Source organism: Zophobas morio, unplaced genomic scaffold (assembly GCF_036711695.1).
Source record: "Zophobas morio isolate AGI-343-1 ecotype UQ-CSIRO unplaced genomic scaffold, CSIRO_AGI_Zmor_V1 ptg000011l, whole genome shotgun sequence".
NCBI lineage: Eukaryota > Metazoa > Arthropoda > Insecta > Coleoptera > Tenebrionidae > Zophobas > Zophobas morio.
Window position 1 is genome coordinate 18,962,525 of NW_026972116.1, and position 21,531 is coordinate 18,984,055.

The 21,531-nt window shown below is 31.2% G+C and overlaps 4 protein-coding genes and 1 long non-coding RNA gene across 6 annotated transcripts in view; 2 read left to right on the top strand and 3 right to left on the bottom strand.

Annotated features, from left to right (window-relative positions):
- Positions 1-9,363, bottom strand: part of LOC135127122 (uncharacterized protein) — a 134,506-nt gene extending 125,143 nt beyond the window's left edge. For both annotated transcript variants that reach the window (XM_064053462.1, XM_064053457.1), the window contains exons 1-3: positions 9,047-9,363; positions 8,802-8,992; positions 8,639-8,745 (exon numbers count right to left, since the gene is read on the bottom strand). In XM_064053462.1, coding sequence (XP_063909532.1) covers positions 8,639-8,745; positions 8,802-8,992; positions 9,047-9,156 — 408 coding nt within the window. In that variant the 5' untranslated portion in view covers positions 9,157-9,363. The remainder of the gene's footprint in view (positions 1-8,638; positions 8,746-8,801; positions 8,993-9,046) is intronic.
- Positions 7,833-8,637, top strand: LOC135127126 (mitochondrial import inner membrane translocase subunit Tim29). The gene has a single exon (XM_064053467.1). The coding sequence runs from the start codon at positions 8,021-8,023 to the stop codon at positions 8,603-8,605; it is 585 nt and encodes a 194-aa protein (XP_063909537.1). The 5' UTR covers positions 7,833-8,020; the 3' UTR covers positions 8,606-8,637.
- An 83-nt stretch (positions 9,364-9,446) lies between the features above and the next one.
- On the bottom strand, positions 9,447-10,768 carry LOC135127125 (uncharacterized). The gene is made up of 3 exons (XM_064053466.1): positions 10,665-10,768; positions 10,445-10,603; positions 9,447-10,171 (listed from the first exon to the last, which is right to left on the bottom strand). The coding sequence occupies exons 2-3, from the start codon at positions 10,596-10,598 to the stop codon at positions 9,612-9,614; spliced, it is 714 nt and encodes a 237-aa protein (XP_063909536.1). The 5' UTR covers positions 10,599-10,603; positions 10,665-10,768; the 3' UTR covers positions 9,447-9,611.
- Positions 10,753-21,531, top strand: part of LOC135127129 (uncharacterized) — a 91,746-nt gene continuing 80,967 nt past the window's right edge. The window contains exon 1 of the long non-coding RNA XR_010280173.1: positions 10,753-10,834. This is a non-coding gene — a long non-coding RNA (uncharacterized LOC135127129). The remainder of the gene's footprint in view (positions 10,835-21,531) is intronic.
- The window catches only part of LOC135127118 (cadherin-23), a 71,145-nt gene continuing 60,837 nt past the window's right edge, over positions 11,224-21,531 (bottom strand). Inside the window, exons 12-23 of the mRNA XM_064053450.1 lie at positions 18,819-19,204; positions 18,622-18,769; positions 18,312-18,569; positions 18,076-18,264; positions 17,895-18,024; positions 17,689-17,846; positions 17,399-17,638; positions 17,020-17,342; positions 16,771-16,969; positions 12,102-12,294; positions 11,906-12,053; positions 11,224-11,853 (exon numbers count right to left, since the gene is read on the bottom strand). Of these exons, the coding sequence (XP_063909520.1) occupies positions 11,688-11,853; positions 11,906-12,053; positions 12,102-12,294; positions 16,771-16,969; positions 17,020-17,342; positions 17,399-17,638; positions 17,689-17,846; positions 17,895-18,024; positions 18,076-18,264; positions 18,312-18,569; positions 18,622-18,769; positions 18,819-19,204 (2,538 nt within the window). The 3' untranslated portion in view covers positions 11,224-11,687. The remainder of the gene's footprint in view (positions 11,854-11,905; positions 12,054-12,101; positions 12,295-16,770; positions 16,970-17,019; positions 17,343-17,398; positions 17,639-17,688; positions 17,847-17,894; positions 18,025-18,075; positions 18,265-18,311; positions 18,570-18,621; positions 18,770-18,818; positions 19,205-21,531) is intronic.

The window sequence follows — 21,531 nt, forward strand, 5'->3', positions numbered from 1 at the left end:
ATCACTAGTAATGCAATAAATTAAAATCTTAGTTTATACATTGTTACTTTGTATAACATGGATCGGTTTACCCAGTAATACCAACACTAAATTAAAATAAAACCCTATGATGGGATGCGAAAGAAGGTTTTTTCTCTAGCTTAGGGACTGGCAAATACCTGGATCGCCCCGGGACTAAGTCTCTTTTATTAACAGTCTCCGCAGGCCATTTATTTTTGGAGTTAATCGAAAATCACGCTTCAGTTTTGTGACAAATTGGAAAAGTGAAATAAATGTGTACACATTCTCCTGCCAAGAATGTAGGCGATAATGTAGTGTTAACTATTGAAGTATGTTTTATTATTTTAACTGGAGAACGATTTGCTTTTTTTATTGGTCCTTTGATCACGTTGTCTTTATAAATAACTCCACTCGTTGAAAAAAAACCTCACAAGAACCGTCTAGTAGTTATTAGCACCTAAGTAAACGCACAATGAGTGTGTGGTTTGACGGAATTAAACTTATTCGTGTAGAAACAGTAAGCTTCGTTTGTGCAGTAGTGTCTGTCCACTACTCTATGTAAATAGTTTCGTAATCTCATTTATGATTTAAACCGATTTGTATAATCTGGTAGACAACCCCAGCACCGTAACCACTTTCTTCATCGTTCTGCAAGGATGGATTACCGAAAGGGTTTCTATTTAGAACTTCTGTGATTTATTAATATACGCTATGATTAAATCTCGACAAATGTATAAATCTTGCACAGCAAGTGCGAAATTCTTGCCAACAAAGAAGAACTCCTATTTCCAATATCCAATTTTCAATTTGAAACTTCAGTGGAGCAAATTGCATCTCAGTGTCTGTTAAATCGTCCATTAGCGTCGCAACTCGCATGCTGGCAAACGTTTAAACGTCTCTTCAACATTTGACACCCCAGCCGTTGCCCCTCAAAACATAATCTACGAATCCCACAAAATGTAGCAGACTAAAATCACACCGCAAATACAATTACAAGTGGTCGCGACTAGATCAAACCATTTTATTGTTGTTTCTAGAAACCTTTTCTTTAGTTTCTTCAGCGCCGCAGTGCTGGAAATTGTAATACGAAAACTGAAATATTGACGACCTGAAAACGCTCGCTCCTGCGTCGCGTTATCACACAAGATAAACCAAATTAGGATGTGCGTTCCTTATTTTCGTACGAAACTCTGAAAATAAATGTTGACAGTTTGAGTCGCGAGCAACAACTTCAAGGAGTTTCCTCGAGCAAATACGTTTGTAACAACGTTGTGATAACGTTAGACTCTACACACGTTGAGAATGAATCGAATTAAATGAGACATGAAACACGAACATGGAAATTTCACAGTTATTTGGCGAATGGATAAGCCCTCCGACATCTCGACAGATGTACTGAATTGTGTTTTCGAAAGTGTACGGAATTATGTCGTCGGGGCGATTCAATAAGGGTCACTCCTGTTGTAGCATTATTTGAAATTCATTCTTGTCCAGGAGAATAAATTGTCCTTTCTGGCTGTCAAAAACGGAAGCATGTGGGTTAGGGACTGAAATGCTTCCAGTGTGATTGATTGCAAAGCGCGGGACGATCGAGTCGCCAATAAAGCGGATATCAAGATAGAAATGCAAATAGGTCGTCGGATGAAGGAGATAAGACTTCGTGATTGAAAAAGACAATGAAGTTTTGAAGTTGCTAAACAAGATGATGTTCCTTCAGGAAAATAATGTTTATTTTGATATGCTACCTTTTGATTTCTTTACGTTGTTGTAACCAAAATATCAAAAGTAATGGTTAAAACAATTCTGGGCTGTGAAAGCATGGTTCGAAACTTTATTTCTGCACCTAACAACGCAGTCGTTAAAACGCGTTGACGATTTGTCAAAATGATTGGTGTCGTGGGGATAATAACGTGTCTGCGCTAATGTCGGAGGACGAGTGGTCGCTCAGAAGGCTCCGTTTATAGAGCAGGTTACCATACGCTGGCTGCCACTTAGTGATAAATGTCCACAAAAGAATATTCTTGCGAAAAATATGATCTTAATGGAAGGAAGTCTGTCTGAAATGTATTAAACGTAGAATAACAAAACGTAGTCTAACCCCATACGTCAATAGTAATGGCGCTATGCAAATATACAATTTGGATTTATTTGCGAAAATCGGAATGAAAGTGCAGGAGTACATTATTTTATAAAATTTAATTAGCATTTATCATGCAAAATTTTGAGGTGGCGTCATCAAATTAATGGTGGGGATGATTAGACAAATTTTCGTTTGCGTTTTAGCATCTACACGACACTCTTAATCTACGTTTAAAAATTGACAACAATCGGTCTAGCGGTTTCGCAGATTTATCTGTCTAATAAAAATCGACACATAACGGATAGATTTTTAAAATTTCAATATAATTATATTTGAATAAATTGGGGTAATTTAAGGAGTAAAAAAAAATTAGCAATTTGTGAACGATTCCAGAATAATGCTAAAACTTAATCTTGAAGAAATTATCTTGAATTCCCGAAGTGTGTCTGAACCAAATATAAGAATTCTAAAAAATTCCAGTAATTACAGTTAAGTTTTATCAATTGTGCACAAAAAAGTTGTAAGAATTTCTAAAATTCTATCAATTAAATAAATTGAAAACATTGAAGGTAATTCGAACACTAAATTTCCATTACTTCTAACAGATTTGTAATTAATTCATAAACGATTCCAGAATAATACTCGAACTTAATCTTGAAGACATTAACTTGAATTCCCCAGAACTTGAGAAATTCTATTAAATACATATGAAGCAATTATAAGGATTCTAAAAATTCCATCTAAATAAATAATATTGAAAGTAATTCTGTAGAAGTCTAAAGAATTACAGTAATTACAGTTAACTCTTAGTAATTTCATAGAACACAAAAAACTAAAGAATTTCAAAAATTCTGTCGAATAAATAAATTGAAAACTTTAAAGGTAATTCAAAGACTAAATTTCGATTACTTCTAACAAATTTGCAATTAATTCGTGGACGATTCCAGAATAATGAAGAACTTAGCTTGAATTCCCAGAACTTGAGAAATTCCAGAGTGTATGAAGCAATTATAAAAATTCTAAAAACTCTGTAAATAATTTTGAACGTCATTCCGTCGAATTGGAAATAATTAAGTAGTTAGGATTAAATTGTAGCAATTTCATAGTGCACAAGAAAGCTAAGAATTTCAAAAATTCTGTTCAATACTTAAATTGAAAACTTTGAAGGAAATTTAAACACTAAATTTCGATTAATTCTGACAAATTCGTAATTAATTCGTAAAAGATTCCAGAAACATGTTGGAATTTAATATTTTGAAAAAATTAGCTTGACCCCTACAACGTGAAAAATTCCAATGTGTATGAAACAATTATAAGAATTCTAAAAATTGTACATAAATAATTAATTCTGAAAGTAATTCTGTAGAATTCTGAAGAATTCCAGTAATTACAGATAAATTTAAGCAATTTCGTAATGCAAAAAAGTTGTAAGAATTTCAAAAATTCTGTCAAATAATTAAATTGAAAACTTTGAAGGTAATTCAGAGTCTAAATTTTGATTAATTCTAACAAATTTGTAATTAATTCGTGAACGATTCCAGAATAATGAAAAAATTAGCTTGAATTCCGAAAACTTGAGAAATTCCAGAGTGTATGAAGCAATTATAAAAATTCTAAAAACTCTGTAAATAATTTTGAAAGTAAATCAGTCGGATTCTAAATAATTACGTAATTAGGATCAAATTGTAGCAATTTCAAGTGCACAGGAAAGCTAAGAATTTCAAAAATTCTGTCCAATAAATAAACTGAAAACTTTGAAGGAAATTCAAACACAAAATTTTGATTAATTCTGACAAATTCGTAATTAATTCGTAAATGATTCCAGAAATATGCTCGAATTTAATATTTTGAAAAAATTAGCTTAAATCCCAGAACGTGAGAAATTCCAATGTGTATGAAACAATTAAAAGAATTCTAAAAATTCTACATAAACAATTAATTCTGAAAGTAATTCTGTAGAATTCTAACGAATTCCAGTAATTACAGATAAATTTAAGCAATTTCGTAATGCAAAAAAGTTGTAAGAATTTCAAAAATTCTGTCAAATAATTAAATTGAAAACTTTGAAGGTAATTCAGAGTCTAAATTTTGATTAATTGTAACAAATTTGTAATTAATTCGTGAACGATTCCAGAATAATGAAAAAATTAGCTTGAACTCCGAAAACTTGAGAAATTCCAGAGTGTATGAAGCAATTATAAGAATTCTAAAAACTCTGAAAATAATTTTGAAAGTAAATCAGTCGGATTCTAAATAATTACGTAATTAGGATCAAATTGTAGCAATTTCAAGTGCACAGGAAAGCTAAAAATTTCAAAAATTCTGTCCAATAAATAAACTGAAAACTTTGAAGGAAATTCAAACACAAAATTTCGATTAATTCTGACAAATTCGTAATTAATTCGTAAATGATTCCAGAAATATGCTCGAATTTAATATTTTGAAAAAATTAGCTTGAATCCCAGAACGTGAGAAATTCCAATGTGTATGAAACAATTAAAAGAATTCTAAAAATTCTACATAAATAATTAATTCTGGAAGTAATTCTGTAGAATTCTAAAGAATTCCAGTAATTACAGATAAATTTAAGCAATTTCGTAATGCAAAAAAAGTTGTAAGAATTTTAAAAATTCTATCAAAGAAATAAATTGAAAACTTTGAAATTAATTCAAAGTCTAAATTTTTATTAATTCTAACAAATTCGTAATTAATTCGTGAACGATTCCAGAATAATGCTCGAACTTAATCTCGAAGAAATTAGCTTAAATTCCCAGAACTTGGAGAAATTCTGTATTCTATGTATGAAGCAGTTATAAGAATTCTAAAAAATCTATATAAGTAAATGATTTTGAAAGTAATTCAGTCAAATTCCAAAGAAATCCAGTAATTACAGATAAATGTTAACAATTTAGTAGTGCACAAAAAGCTGTAAGAATTTCAAAAATTCTGTCAAAAAAATAAATTGAAAACTTTGAAGGTAATTAAGTTTCTATTAATCCTAACAAATTCGTAATTAATTCGCAAACGATGCGAATAATGTTCGAACTTAATCTTAAAGAAATTAGCTTGAAATCCTAGAACTTGAGAAATTCCAGTCTGTATGAACCGATTAGAAGAATTCTAAAAAAAAATATATAAATAAATAATTTTGAAAGTAATTCAGTGGAATTCCGAAGAATTCTAGAAATTACAGATAAATTTTAGCAATTTCATAGCGCACAAAAAACCTGCAAGAACTTCAGAAATTCTGTCCAATAAACAAATTGAAAACTTTGAAGGAAATTAAAAACTAAATTTCGATTAATTCTAACAAATTCATAATTAATTCGTAAACGATTCCGGAATAATGCTCGAATTAAATCTTGAAGACATCTTGAATTCCCCAGAACTTAAGAAATTCCAGTGTGTATAAACCAATTATAAGAATTCTAAAAATTCCATATGAATAAATAATTTTGAAAGTAATTCTGTAGAAATCTAAAAAATTACAATAATTAAAGTTACATTTTAGTCATTTCACAGAATACAAAAAAACTGTAAGAATTTCAAAAATATTGTCCAATAAATAAATTGAAAACTTTGAAAGCAAATCAATGACTAAATTTCGCTTAATTCTAATAAATTCGTAATTAATTCGTGAAGGATTCCACAATAATGCTCGAACTTAATCTTGAAGAAATTAGCTGGAATTCCCAGAACTTGAGAAATTCCAGATTGTATGAAGCAGTTAGGTACAAGAATTATAAAAATTCGATATAAATAAATAATTTTGAAAGTAATTCAGTCGAATTCCAAAGAATTCCAGTAATTACAGACACATTTTAGTAATTTCATAGTGTCCAAAAACGCTGTAAAATGTCAGAAAGTTTGTCAAATGAATTGATAACTTCGAAGGTAAATCAAACTTAAAGGCTCGATTAATTCCAAGAAATTCGTGATTAATTCGTAAGCGGTTTCAGAATAATGCTCATGTGTTTTAATCTTGATGAAATTAGCTTTTATCCCCCAGAACACGAAAAATTCCAGTGTGTATAAAGCAATTATTCTAAAATTCTATATAAATAAATAATTTTGAAAGTAATTTAATCGAATTCTAAAGAATTCCAGTAATTACAGTTAAATGTTATCAATTTCATAGCGCACAAAAGAACTGTAAGAACTTCAAAAATTCTATCTAATAAATAAATTGGCAACATTGAAGGTGACCAAATTCCGATTACTTTCCATTAAGTCATAATTAATTCGTAAACGATTCCAGAATTATTTTCGAACTTAATCTTGAAGAAATTAGCTTGAATTCCCAAAAGTTGAGAAGTTCCAGCGTATATAATGTAATTTTAAGAATTCTAAAAATTACATATAAATAAATAAATAATTCTGAAAGTAATTCAGTCGAATTCCGAATAATTCCAGTAATTACAGATATATTTTAGTAATTTCATAGTGCTCAAAAATGTTGTAAAATGTGAGAAACTTTGTCATATAAATTCATAACCTCAAAGTTTAAATCTTGATTAATTCCAAGAAATTCGTAATTAATTCGTAAGGGGTTTCAGAATAATGCTTTTAGGTTTCTTAATCTCGAATAAATTAGCTTTTATCGCCCAGAACTCGATAAAATTTCAGTGTGTATAAAGCAATTATTTCAAAATTCTATATAAATAAATAATTTTCAAAGTAATTTAATCGAATTCAAAAGAATTCCAGTAATTACAATTAAATTTTAGCAATTTCATAGCTCTCAAAACAGCTGCAACAACTTTAAAAGTTCTATACAATAAATAAATTTAAAACTTTGAAGGTAATTCAATGACTAAATTTCGATTAATTCTAATTAATTCGTAAACGATTCCAGAATAATGTCCAGGGTTCTTAACGTTGAAGAAATTGGCTTGAATTCCCCGGAGTTTGAGAAATTCCAGTGTGTATAGAGCATTTTACGAATTCTAAATACATATTACAAATAAATAACTTTAAAAGGAATTCGAAAAATTCCTGTAATTACAGACAAATTTTAATAATTCCAAAGTGCACAAAAAAGCCTGTAAAATAAAAAAAAAATTGTCAAATAAATTGATAATTTTGAAAGTAATTTAAGATTAATTTTCGATTAATTAACAAATAATTTGTAAACGATTCTAGAATAAAGCGTAAACAAAGTAACTAATGCGATATTAACATTGACAACAACTAAAAAATTAAAGACCACTGTTTTAACTTTTTACAACATGCATTTAAACCGTATTATTTTTTCTTCCCCTGAAGTTTAAAAAAATAGGTCTTCCATTTCCGTCTATCTGTCGTCTGAGTCGATTTTTATTATACAAATAACCTTCGAAACCACCAAACCGATTGTTGTCAAATTTTCGACGCATGTTAGAAATGATAAAACGCTAACCAAAATTTGTTTAATTATTCCCTCCAACAATTTGATGGAGTCACCGCAAAATTTGAATGGTAAATTTTATAAAATAAGATACCCCTGTACTTGTGGTTTATGAAACAGCCCTGGGACTCATATTTAAAAAAAAATAATCGAAATTCAGAAAGCTTTCGTTACGCGCGCGTTAATAACGCGAAAATTGGGTTTTCGATACCCTCACGAAGAAGACGAGAGAAGCTGGATCTTTATTAAAACCCAGTTCGTCGATTAATTTTAATCTTTTGGAGCCTCTTCACATTTATAATTTAAATTTCGCGCGACGTTCACACGCCACCTTCTGGTAAAACACTTAACAAAAAGAAACCAATCGATAAAAAAAAAAACCGGTAACGTGAATTTGACACATTTGAAACAAAAATCAAAAAACAAGTCAAATATCAAAACATGGACTTCAGTCCAACATTAATCAATTAACGCTAAATCTCTCTGAGTTCCTCCGTCGTTGGAAATTTTGTTTCCGCATTCAACACATCCGACATAACCTCAAAGTCGACAACATGCTGAGACTCTCGGGGTTTAGCGTCGCCGCAGCTGGAGCCAAAACAGGCGAAGCTTTGAAAAAAGTCAACGAAAAATTGACCCAGAAAGTCAGCGGAACATTCATTGAACGATTCGTAAATTATTTAAAAAATGTCTACATCGATTATAGGGAAGTGGCGATCCAAGTCAGGAGCGACATCAAGCAGAAACCCGTAAAAGCGACCTTCTTTTTCACGGGGATGGGTTTCTTAATGTATAGCATGACACATAACCCCAATGCACAAAGCTTTCGGGCTAAATTCATACAGTGTTCGAATGAAGTGTCTTTAGTAAGTTTACCCTTAGTGAAACCTGGTGCTGTTGAACATTTGAAGTTTATACAGACGTGTTATAACCGTGACTTGATCAGACATACAAGTTTCGGGCTTTTTTCCATCATTTGGGTGGATAAATATAGTGATCAGTGTGATGTATATGAGACGAATTGTTCATATTTGAAACTGCCATATAGAAAGATAGCGAGTCAGGTTATTGATGTTGGGTTTATAAACATTTGGTGGGTGATTTCGCGTAAAATGTTAGACTATGATATAAACTATTGATTTTGTGAAAAATAAAATTGTAAATAAACTTACCTTGAGTGAATTCTCTTCTGCACACTTGTCAGGATTACCTGCTATAGTTTTGGGTACTGGACTCATATCTCTAGCACCTGAATCCCACTCCCACCTATCAAGTTTTCCTGTAAAATGGCAACTCAATCACTCTCTTTTACTTTTAAAATTGTTAAAAATATACCTTGACTAATTTCGCTTGAGTTGTCTTTAGTTGTGCTTTTTAGAGCATCAATTTCAGGTCTTAATGCCAGTCTTCTTTGTAGAAACTGTGCATATGAGATTCTTCCCTGAGCGTCAGCTCCAAGTTGAAGCATAAGTTCGTCAAGAGAGTCTTCTAGACTAAGCTCTCGACAAATTGCAAGCAAATCTTGACTATAAAACAACCACAAAATATAGACATGTAAATTAATTAGTACAAATTTCTACCTATCAATGTAACCATCTCCATTAGCATCACACGCTTGAAACAATCTCCTCACGCGTTCTTCGTCACAAACAGAGCTAGCGCTCTCACTAGCACAGTCTGTTTCGGCCATAACCCTAATAATTTATTGTCATTTTTCCAAATTGGTGTTCATTGATTTTTTAAAGTGAAAAATAGGAACTTTTGGTGTTGCCTTTTTCAGTTGCGTATTCTTTATTCATCCGTTGAAATTACTTTCAACAATTTCCATGCAATTGTTGTTTTTTGTATGTAAACAATCACAAAAAATTCACAAAGGGGAAATGTCAACGAAATGTCATTGTCAATGTGATAACTACAGTGCCATCTTGTGGTTTGGTTGGTATTCCTGCTTGTCAAAATTGTTAACTTTTAAGAGATACATTTGAAATTCGAGTTGTTTATTGTAAATTCAATATTATTACAAATCCAGTTGTTCAACAAGAGGTAAGAAACGTTATATAAATATTTTAAATGCTGTCTGTAACAGAATATAGAAAAATATAACACTTTTGTAACTACTAAGTGAAATGTAGGTGTACAGAGTTTTTAATCATTTCTTTTCTTTTTGCTGGGGCTTTCGTCAGACGATCCTTCTCCGTCAGACTTCCGTTTGCTGCCTCTTACTTCGTCGTCAGATTCATCGGATGACTCCTTCTCTCCAGACCCCAGTTTTTCCTCAAATTTAGAAATGCTTTTCTTAATTTTACTGGCGTCAGGGCTGTAACCCCACAAAATCAACTTCATGTGTTCTTCAGTAGGCAAATCGTCCTTCCATAAATTGGGTTTGTTGTCTTCAATGTCTTTCAATAATTTTTTCAGCTCAGTGTTCCTCACAATGTCCCAAGTTGGTTCATTTTCGCCACTGGAAACTGTTCTCAAGTTCTTGTACTCACCACTAGCTTCTTTATAGGCGTTGTAGAAAGACTCCACCTGGGGGTCGTCTATTTTGTACTGTTTTTTAAGAGGTAGCAAAGCCTTGATGGCGTTCAATGGCAAATAGGAACGGTTTTCCTTCGACGAACCGTTTTTCTCAAAATTGTTCAGCCATTCGTCAAAAACGGCCATCGCTTCATTTATATTCTGAAGCTTTTCTTTGTCTTTGGTTACTGAAATAATTAAAACGAATTTAATTTTTGTGTATTTAATCATAAAGATAATGGCGCAATAAATTACAGCCGCCGTCGAAATTTAATGTGTTAAGGGTGGGCGTGAATGTGTAAAAAATACCGTGTGGAAGTGAGCTTCAACAACACGTCACATTTTGGCGGTTAAACACCGCGTTTAAATTAGTTGTTTTTAAATAGCTTTTACTTCTTTTGAATCGTGTCCACAAAAAACGATTCCGCTTTTTCACGTTAATTTAAGATATTTTTACTTACAAGTTAGGGTGCGTTTAGCCCTTCCGATCAACCCCTTGATGGCCAGTTTTTGGTAATCCGGATCCCTCCCTTCTAAATTTTTTATCGTTTCCAGAGCCTTTTCCTTATCTTTAAATCCCAAACCGGGAACGGTATCTGCCTTTGCCTCGGACATTTCCTCTGCAACCGATAATTTCATCAGTAAAGTGCTTTACATATAATAAAAATATATATTTTCTACCTTGCAGCCGCAACGAAGTTATAACTTGGAGTGTTCACTGAACGTGAGCCGCTTCTCGGTTGAAATACAAAAATTAGAAATTCGGTTTCCACTTCTCATCGTAGTCCGCACCCGGAAGAGACGGAGCGGCACTTGGAAACGGCTAAAATTAATCGTTACACGTGAAGGTCGTAAGTATGTGGTTCGATCAAAATTGTGAGCAGAGTATGACAAAATATCTAAACTCGGTTATTACGTCATAATTTAAGCAATGTTGAAAGTTCTTGACATTCGTAACGTCTTGAATAATTATTAATAATAAACATTAGGTGGATCGTAACAAATTTTAATAAATAATTCAAATCGTTGAGCATTTCGTATTTATAGATTTTGTTATGCTTAAATTAAACTTGGCGTACGTTTCGGGTATTTTTCGATTGGTGAGTAAATGGTGCCGCCGCCAATCAGAAAACGGGATTGTTAAATTCAAATGTGTCCCGGTTGGAGTGAGTAATTACTAAAACAAGTGTATTATCTAAGTAATTGTTTTATTTTTGTATTTATCTTACAATGGTATTTACAAGAGGTTTATGCAATGGAGGAAATTAAAACAACTATAAAATTCCACACGTGTCGGTAAACACGGCTCAACATTGTTGCAAACAGGCTCTTAATCGCACCTGCGGTTGTATCACGCTTCGAACTTAAAAGTAAAACGCATTTTCACCCAAGTAGCCTAAGGACAAAAATAAAATTTGGGACGACATTCGAAAATTTACACATATACGCGCCAGATGTCCACCTTCCATCCATGGCAGGTGTTTACGTACAAATTCACACATTTATTAATACTTTGTGGTTATTTATAAATAGCGTTTCGTCACAGTTATCGTTTATAATTTTCTTTTATTATTTGCATTAAGGCAATCCAAATATCTTGCAACATCACCATCCGTAACAACAAGTCTAAATATAGACATCCTGCCATCGCACGAGTATTGTGTGTTGCCTAGCCGACGCAAGACGCAAGCGGCTGTCATTTTTTTACAGTTCAGTTGTTTCAAGTTTCCTCCGCGGTAAAGCCGGAGGTAAAGTCTGATACACATTTTGCGGTCGCACGTTATTATTAACATGCTGTAGATTATTACAGTGGGGAAGCTCGCCACAGCTGACCACGTTTTCGTCCAAGGAGTCGTGCTCCGAGTTTTGGCTGCAAAACACACTGTAGAATGTTCTATATTAAATATGTGTTAATTAATTACCTAAATTCATCAGCGTTTTTGTACCATTCGTTTTCGTAAGCTTGCATCCATATGGGGTTGCTTCCTTCCATGCTGTGTTTGTTGGTGTTGGGGACCCTGCCACTCAAGGCACTAAGTCCACGGCCGTCAAGATCGGAATCTGCGTGTACTAAAAATATGTTAATTTTTTTTTGTTTGGGATGAAAATTGTACTGACCATAAGCGGTGGCGGTGGCTGCTTTTAGTTTTCTGTGGTAGGTTTGTCTTTGGTTGATGCATAAAGCGAGGCACAAGAGTAGAAGCAGCAAAAGGAATAAAGTCGCTGCTGTTAACCAGAAGGTGGTGTTAGCACCTTTGGCGATTTTTAGGGCGAGGCTTCCTCCTGGTTGTGTGTCCAAAACGTTGAACTCCTACAAGAATGATTAATTATAATTAGCCACTGTGAAAATCTTCAAAAAAAGAAATTAGTTCCTTTGCTTTCTTTCAATTAATTCAATTTGTAATGAGTGTTCAAAGGATATATCCTCCACTCACTGTAACTTTCAGTTAAATAAATAAATTATATTAAAAAAAATTTGGTCGAAAGTTATTTCGATAGAACTTCCCTCTATTCTAATTAATTGTTTTTGCGATTTTTCTTTTCTGATAACCTCTAGAAAGTACAATCCAGTTGCGTAAATGACTGTCCCGCAGTTTTTTGAACTGAATTTCTCAATACTTCATTTTTTTTTCTGTTTGTCGATTTGCAATTTTTTGAGTTTTCAAGTATAAATTTTTCAATGTTTTGATTATATATCAGGAGTGAAGGAAGTCCAATTTAAATGACTTTAGACCAATGCTTAGAATAGATACAAATATGTATCCAATTTTCCAACTTTTGATTTTTCCAATTTTTATATTTTTCGATTTTTCAATTTGCAAGTTTTCGTTTTGTTTTTTTTATTTTTTCATTTATTCGATTTTTCAATGTTCGGATTTTATCATTTTTTGTTTTTTCAATTTTTCGCTTCTTGAATTATTCGGTTTTTTTTGTTTGAGTTTTCAATTTTTAATTTTCCAATTTTTTGATTCTTTAATTTTTCTTTTCCTCAAATTTTCGATTTGGAGTTTTTCGTTTCGGTTTTTTAATTTCTTTATTTTAACAATTTTTCGATTTTTCCATGTTCCGAATTATAATTGTGTTTTTTCAATTACAATTTTTTCAGTTTTTCACTTTTTTTCTTTCTTTAATTCTACGATTTGTAACTTCGAGTTTTCATTTTTAAATTCTCAGTTTCAATTTTCCAACTTTAGGATATTTTAGTTTTTAATTTTTCAATTTTTCAATTTTCGATTTTTCATTTCGTTTTCTTTATTTTTTCATTTATTCGATTTTTCAATGTTCGGATTTTATCATTTTTTGTTTTTTCAATTTTTCGCTTCTTGAATTGTTCATTTTTTTTCTTTTTTCAATTTTTTGATTGTAAAATTTTTCTATTTAAAATTTATAAGTTTTCAATTCTTAATTTTTAATTTTTTTGATTTTTTAATTCTTCATTTCTTCAAATTTTCGATTTGGAATTTTTCGTTTCGGTTTTTTAATTTCTTTATTTTTACAATTTTTCAATTTTCCCATGTTTCAAATTATAATTGTTTGTTTTGTCGAGTACAATTTTTTCAGTTTCTCACTTTTTTTGTTTCGTAAATTCTACGATACGTAACTTCGAGTTTTCATTTTTAAATTTTCAGTTTCGATTTTTCATTTCTTCAATTTTTCGAATTGCAGTTTTTCATTTCGGTTTTTTATTCACTTTTTCAGTCAATTTTTGGATTTCTCAATTTTTCGATTTACAATTTTTCTTTTCTTCGATTTTATGACTTGTAACTCTCTGAGTTCTCATTTTTCAATTTTTTGGTTTTCCAACTTTTGGGCGTTTGGATTTTTGAGATTTTTTAATTTTTGGATTTTCTATTTTTCATTTCCTCAGTTTTTCGAATTGCAGTTTTTCATTTCAATTTTTTTCTTTATTTTTTCAATCAATTGGATTTTTCAATTTTGCAATTTTTCATTTCTTCAAATTTTCGATTTGTAATTTCTTGTTTCGGTTTTTCATTTCCTTTATTTTTGCAATTGTAAGATTTTTCCAATTTCAAATTTTTCAATTTTTCGTTTTTTTAGTTTTTCGATTTCTAATTTTTCAATTGTTTCATTTTTTCGTCAATCTTAGTACTTGCAACTCTTCGAGTTTTCATTTTAAAATTTTTCAATCTTTGGGTTTTCCAACTCATGGATGTTTCAATTTGTAGATATTTCAATTTTTCATTTCTTCAATTTTTTAAATTGCAGTTTTTCATTTCGTTTTTTTCTCTTTCTTTTTTCAATTAATTTGTAGATTTTTCAGTTTTTCGAATTACAATTTTTCGGCTTTCAATTTTTCGATTTTTCAATGTTTGGATTTTTCAACTTTTCGTTTCGTTTTCTATATTTTTTGAATTATTCGATTTTTCATTGTTCCGTTTTTGGATTTAATCAGTTTATGGTTTATCAATTTTCGGTTTCTTCAATTTTTCATTTTTTTGTTTCTTCAATTTTTAGATTTTGGAATTTTTCGATTTAAAATTTCTCGAGTTTTCAATTTTTAATTTTCCAATTTTTTCGATTCTTTAATTTTTCATTTTTTTAATTTTTTCCATTTTTCCATGTTCCGAAATATAGGTTTGTTTTTTCAATTACAATTTTTTAAATTTTTCATTCAATTTTTCGATTTGCAATTTTTCAATTTTCCAGTTTTTTTTTTGTTTTGTCAGTTTTACGATATGTAACTTCGAGTTTTAATTTTTTAATTTTTGAGTTTCGATTTTCTAACTTTTGGATGTTTCAGTTTGTAATTTTACGATTTTTCGATTTTCAGTTTTTCATATCATCGATTTTTCAAGTTGCAGTTTTTCATTTCGGTTTATTTTCTTTACTTTTTCAATTTTTCATTTCTTCAAATTTTCGATATTTCGATTTTATAATGTTTTGTTTTTTCAATTTTTAATTTTTTTTTTCTTCAATTTTACGACTTGCAACTTTTCGAGTTTTCGTTTTTAAATTTTTAGAGTAAATTTTCGGTTTTCCAACTTTTGGATGCTTCAGTTTTTAAAATTTGCAATTGTTTGATTGCAATTTCACGAGTTTTCAATTTTTAATTTTTCGTTTCTTCAATTATTAGATTTGCAATGTTTCGTTTCGTTTTTTATTTTCTTTATTTTTTCAATCAATTTATGGATTTTTTAATTTTTCATTCCTTCAAATTTTCGATTTGCAAATTCTCGTTTCGGTTTTTCATTTCCTTTATTTTTACAATTTTTCGATTTTTCAATGGGATTTTATAAATTTTTGCTTTCCAATTTAAAATTTTTAATTTTTCGTTTGTCCAATGTTTCGATTTGCAATTTTTCAATTTTTTATTTATTTTTTCTTCAATTTAACCACTTACAAGACTTCCAGATTTCATTTTTAAATTTTTCGGTGTTCCAACTTTTGGATGTTTTAATTTTTCGAATCGGAGTTTTTCATTTCGGTTTCTTATTTTCTTTTTTTTTCATTCAATTTTTGGGTTTTCAATTTTTCAATTTACAGTTTTTCGGTTTTCAATTTTTCAATTTTTCAGTTTTTTATTTCTTCAAATTTTCGATTTGCAATTTGTCGTTTCAGTTTTTCATTTTCTTTATTTTTACAATTCTTCGATTTTTCAATGTTTCAATGTTATAATTTTTTGTTTTTCCAATTTGAAATTTTTCAATTTTTCGGTTTTACAACTTTTGGTTGTTTCAATTTTTTATTTTTTTATTTTTCAATTTTTCGTTTCGGTGTTTTATGGTCATTATTTTTTAATTTTTCGGTTTTTCGATGTTCTGATTTTATGATTTTTCTTATTTTCAATGTGAAAATTTTCACTTTTTGGATTTTTTGAATTCGTCGATTTTTCGATTTTTCAACTTTAAGGGCCAGTTTATACAATATTTTAACCGAGATTAAGTTAATCCCGCATTTAGAGAGGTGTTTAACGCCGTCTGATTGGCTTAAAATCGGTCACGTGGTACTTTAACACCGTGTTCAAGATTTAATCCCAATCAAAAATTCAATTGTGCTTCTGTAAACCGGGTCTTAGATTTTTTAATTATTCAATTTTTCAATTTAAAATTTTTCAGTTTCTCGATTTTTGAATTTTTCGTTTATTCAGTTTTTGATTGGCACTTTTCTAGTTTTCATTTCAAATATGTAAAATATTGGAATTTTAAAAATTTAACATTTTTTCAATTACTTGATTTTAAAACTTTTTCCTTTAATCGATTTTTCAATTTTTCATGTTTCAATTTGTGGATATTAAATTTTCCAATTTTTAGATTTTTCAATGTGATAGTTGTTCGACTTCACAATTTTGACAATTTTACAATTTTTGGTTTTTCCAATTTTTCGACTTGATTCGTTTTTTCTTCTTGCCAATTTTTCGATTAATTAATTTATTTCGACTTTTAGTTTTTCAATGTTTCAATTTTTCCTTTCTTCAGTTCTCCGATTTGAAATTTTTCGATTTTTCACTTTTTTGATTTTTCACTTTTTTACGATTTCGTAAATTTTTGGATGTTTAATTAAAAACGAAAAAGTATAAAATAAAAACTATAAAAAACCTAAAAATTGGAAATCTAGAACTTAAAAAATTGCAATATGTTGGTATTTTTTCCAGTAGTTTCGGAGATTATCCGTCTAATAAAAATTCTAACGGACGACAGACAGGCAGAGAGAACAATGGAGTCGATTACAATACTTGCCTAGCTTACTCTCAAGGAGTAAAAAAAAATGATTTGGCAGAAATAATGTTATTGGCCATCCGGCTCGAAGGACCATTTTATTTTATTACCTTGAATAACCCGTCTAGTTTTTCCGTATTCTGATCTACTAATCTCAGAACTTCATCTACTTCTATAATCGAGTTGTCTCGTCTGTCCACTAGATGCAAGTACAAATCTGTTCTGGTTTTGTCTATAGTACCATCATGGTTGGCATGGACACGAAATTCATCGACGTTCACAATCGCTCCGGTCACGTTGCCCAAAATTCTAAAAATAAATCATTATTAGGGTGTCCACACTATCATAGTCTTGTTTACTCTCTAAAAGCCTCAATTTTGTTCCTCAATTCGGGGGGTTGTTGCCTCAAAACAAACCTAACTCTTTGGTCGGCTCTTAAAAGATAAATGAAAACTCTAGCCATATCTTGAAGACCCCCTGTATCATTCACCAACACCATGAAGTCAAAATAGCCTTTCATGCCTTGCTGAGGGTCAAAATTTAATTGTATAGCGCCTGTGTCTCTGTCGACCAAAAACGGCTCCCTTTTTAAACTGTCTAAACCTTCGGTGAGGGTCATTTGGATTTTTCCGATGAGGTAGTAGGACACGATTGCGTTTTTCCCTAGATCGGCGTCTTCAGCCTATAATCGAAAATCGTACCAATAATACTATGAATAGTTGTGATTTAATTTACTACCTTCACTTCCATGAACGTCGTTCCAAAGCTAGTGGCGGTGCTGACACCCCCTGTGAATACCCTGTGGATAAACTGCGGTGGGTTGTCATTAACATCTAACACCTTGACCAACACTTTTAATTGGGTGTCATCTGAAGCATCAAAGAAACTTTCGTTCCGTGGTGGCTTTGAACAATCTTCAGTGGCCTTAATTAAAAGCAGATGACTATCCTTTTCTTCACGGTCTAAAGGTCTAGTAACCTAGGAGAATATTTTAATCAAGGAAGACAATAATTACAAGTGGAGAGTACCGTTAAGAGATGTTCGATAGGTCGCAATTTAAATAACCCATTTTCATTGCCACCTACTATGAAGTAGCAAATTGGGGTAAACGGACCGTCAAATTCCATCTCGTCTCTATCCACGGTTTCAGGCAGGAGTCTACTTTCCACTCCCGCGATCTTGTTTTCTGGAAATTTGAATACAGGTTTGATTGATTTTGATAAGAGATTAGTACCTGTGAAGTTGGTTGTAAATTCATCTACTAGAAACTGTGGTTGGTAGTCGTTGATGTTGCTTACGTAGATCGTGAGATCTAGGTCTGAACTGAGTGACGGGACTCCAAGATCGTAAGCTTCGATTCTGATCTACATACAAATTGGGTTATTAACGTGATATTTAAAGTCGGAGTGACTTACGTCGTAAACTTTTTGCTTTTTTCTGCTTAGTGGTAACCTTAATTCCAAAATTCCTGAAACCGGTTGTAAATTGAAACTCTTCCAATGTCCGGCAGGGTCAACTTTTAGACGATATCGGACTACACCGTTAGCCCCGACGTCTTCATCTGTAGCGACTATTTTAACCAACGCGCTTCCAACAGTGGCGTTCTATTAAACACAGACTGAATTACTTTTTTTCGAGGGATGTGATTTACCTCTGGGACGCGAAGGGTCGAATTGTGTGGAGGGCTGACAAATAGAGGCGGATGGTCGTTAAAATCGGTAACACAAATGTGAATGGGTTCCTCCACCAAGTGACTCGGTGTCCCCAAATCCTGTGCCCTTATACTAAGAGTGTAGTTTCCATGTCTCCCTCTCAACGACGTCGTCGTCCTCAGTTCAGCCGTCCATTCACTGATTTGTTGAAGCGCGAAAAAATTCTTTTGATTGCCGTCAGATATGTCGATGATCACCTATTTTCGAAAAATCGTTCAATAAAGAAAAAACGCTCCGGTGCGTATCTACCTGTCCGTTTGATGTATTTGGATCATCGGCGTCCGAAGCGTGAAATGTGGTAATGGTTTGCCCCGGTTCATGAAATTCCGTGATGTTGATGCAGTAAGGCGGAACAAGGATTTGCGGAGGGTTATCATTAACATCTAGGATGGTCACGCTGAAAGCGGTTAATTAATTGGTGGTTCGCGTTTTTGTGCAGATTTTACTTGATGTGTTTGAAGGCGTTTCGGCTCTCGCCGCTGCTGAAACCGTATTGGTAGTTGTCCCAGGCTTCGATTACGAGCAGGTAGTTTTGTTTTTCCTCTCGATCTAATCCGTCAGATACTTTTAGAATGCCGGTGTCAGCATCCAGACTGAATTTTCCTTGAGATGAGAGCCGATCGAGCAAATAGGTGATTTTTCCGTACTCGCCGGAATCGGAATCGCGAGCTTCGATTATTGCGACTTGTCTACCCACTGTGGTGTCTTCGGATATCAGCAGAGATTGCGGTTCCAGCAGGAAGTAGGGATTATTGTCGTTTTCGTCTAAAATTTGGATGAAAATTTCCACTCGGGAAAAGCGCGGGGGAAAGCCTGAGTCAGTTGCTTTAACCTGCGAACGACAATTTTCTTAAAACGGGAGTGGGAATGGCTACGGGGTTTAAACTGAATCCCTCAGAGGTCGGTAAAATTTAGCTACTATAAGACTGGTGAAATAGTAGTAATGAAATGAAAAACTATCTCATTAAATGAGTGAGAACAACTTTTACTTTCGGATGGAGTACCGTTTGATTTACGTTCCACTTTGACCTGGCGGCGCAGAAAACTCATTTTATGTGAGACTATTCCCGATGGTGTTGTTAGTTACCAGTTAGTCGTGTTAAAATTCCATTTTTGCTTCCCGAGTCTAAACTAAGGACGTATGGTAATCGGGTCCAACCGACGATGGCCGTTTCGTGTATTCTCGACGTTCATGACTTCTAGAAAATGAAAAAATGTGTCTCCGTTTGTGTCTCTTTGTCTGTCTGCCGTCTGAGGTCCATTCGTCGTGAAATTCTAACGCGAATTCTCTCATCCAAAATGCGATTTTTGATTTTATTTCTCAGTTTTTCAATTTGTCATTTTTTTCAGTTTTTCAATTTTCCAACTTTTAATTTTCCAATTTTTAGATTTTGCAAATTTTCGATTTGAGTTTTCAATTTTTAATTTTTCAGTTTTCCGATTTGTAATTTTTCGATTCGTTTTCTTTATTTTTTTCATTATTCGGTTTTTCAATGTTTCAATTATATACTTTTTTTTTGTTTCATCAATTTTTACATTTTGCAATAATTTCCCCTTTTAAAATTTCTGGAGTTTTCAATTTTTAAATTTTCAATTTTTTGATTCTTTAATTTTTCAATTCGTCAAATTTTCGATTTGCAATTTTTCGTTTCGGTTTTTTGTTTTCTTTATTTTTTTAATATTCGGATTTTTGCATGTCCCGATTTATAATTTTTTGTTTTCTCAAGTTCAGTTTTTTCAATTTTGCGGTTCTTCCGTTTTACGATGTGCAACTTCGAGTTTTCATTTTTAAATTTTCAGTTTCTTGAATTTTTGACATTCGCATGTTCCAATTTGTAACTTTTAAATTTTTCGTTTTTTCAATTTTTCGATTTGCAATTTTTCATTTCGATTTTTCATTTTCTTTATTTTCTCAATTTTTCGGGTTTTCAATGTTGTGATTTTATAATTTGTTTTTTTCAATGAGAAATTTTTCGATTTTTGGATTTTTAAATTTTTCGATTTGCAATTTTTCGGATTTCATTTTTCGATTTGCAGTTTTTCGGTTTTCAGTTTTTCGATTTTTCAACTATTAAGATTTAATAGTTGAAAAATTTTTCGTTTTTTCAATTTTAGATTTTTCATTTTCTCGATTTTTCATTTTTACGTTTCTTCAATTTTCTGATATGCAATTTTTCGTTTCTTTTTCTTTATTTTTTCAGTTATTCGATTCTTCAATTTTTCGATTTGCGATTTTTTAATTTTTCAATTTTTAACTTGTTCAGTTTTTAGATTTTGCAATTTGTCGATTCAAAATTACTGGAGTTTTCAATTTTTAAATTTTTTCGATTCTTTAATTTTTCGATTTGTAATTTTTCGTTTTAGTTTTTTATTTTCTTTATTTTTACTATTTTTCCATATTCCAATTTATTATTTTTTGTTTTTTCAACTTTAAGTTGTTCAATTTTTTGTTTCTTCTTTTTTTCGGGTTTCCAATGTTCAGATTTTATAATTTGTGTTTTTTCAATGTGAAATTTTTCAATTTATGGATTTTTCAATTTTTCGAATTGTAATTTTTCGGTTTTCAATTTTTCGATTTGAAATTTTTCAGTTTTCCATTTTTGTATTTTTCAAATTTTAATTTTTAATTTTTCCTTTCTTCTATTTTAGATTTTTCATTTTCTCGATTTTTCAATTTTTCGTTTCTTCAGTTTTTGATTTGCAGTTTTTCTTTCCGTTTTCTTTTTTTTTTTAATTATTCGATTCTTCACTGTTTAAATTATGTTTTTTTGTTTTTTCAATTTTTCGATTTTCGGTTTTTCAGTTTGTCATTTTTTTGTTTGTTCAATTTTTAGATTTTGCAATTTTTCCATTTCAAATTTGTGGAATTTTCAGTTTTTAATTTTTCAATTTTTCCATTCTTTAATTTTTCATTCAAGTTTTCGATTTACAGTTTGTCGTTGTGGTTTTTTATTTTCCTTTTTTTTACAATGTTTCGATTTTTTCATGTTCGATTTTATAATTTTTTGTTTTATCAACTTTAATTTTTTCACTTTTTCGTTTCTTCAATTTTTCGATTAACAATTATTAATTTTCGTGTTTTTTTTTGTTTCGTCAATTTTATAATGCGTAATTTCGAGTTTTTCTTTTTAAATTTTCAGTTTTCTGATTTTCTACCTT

Coding starts and splice junctions, on each gene's coding strand:
- LOC135127126 (XM_064053467.1), top strand. CDS start 8,021: ATGCTGAGACTCTCGGGGTTTAGCGTCGCCGCAGCTGGAGCCAAAACA.
- LOC135127125 (XM_064053466.1), bottom strand. CDS start 10,598: ATGTCCGAGGCAAAGGCAGATACCGTTCCCGGTTTGGGATTTAAAGAT. Junction 10,172..10,444: donor GGCTAAACGCACCCTAACTT/GTAAGTAAAAAT, acceptor TAATTATTTCAG/TAACCAAAGACAAAGAAAAG.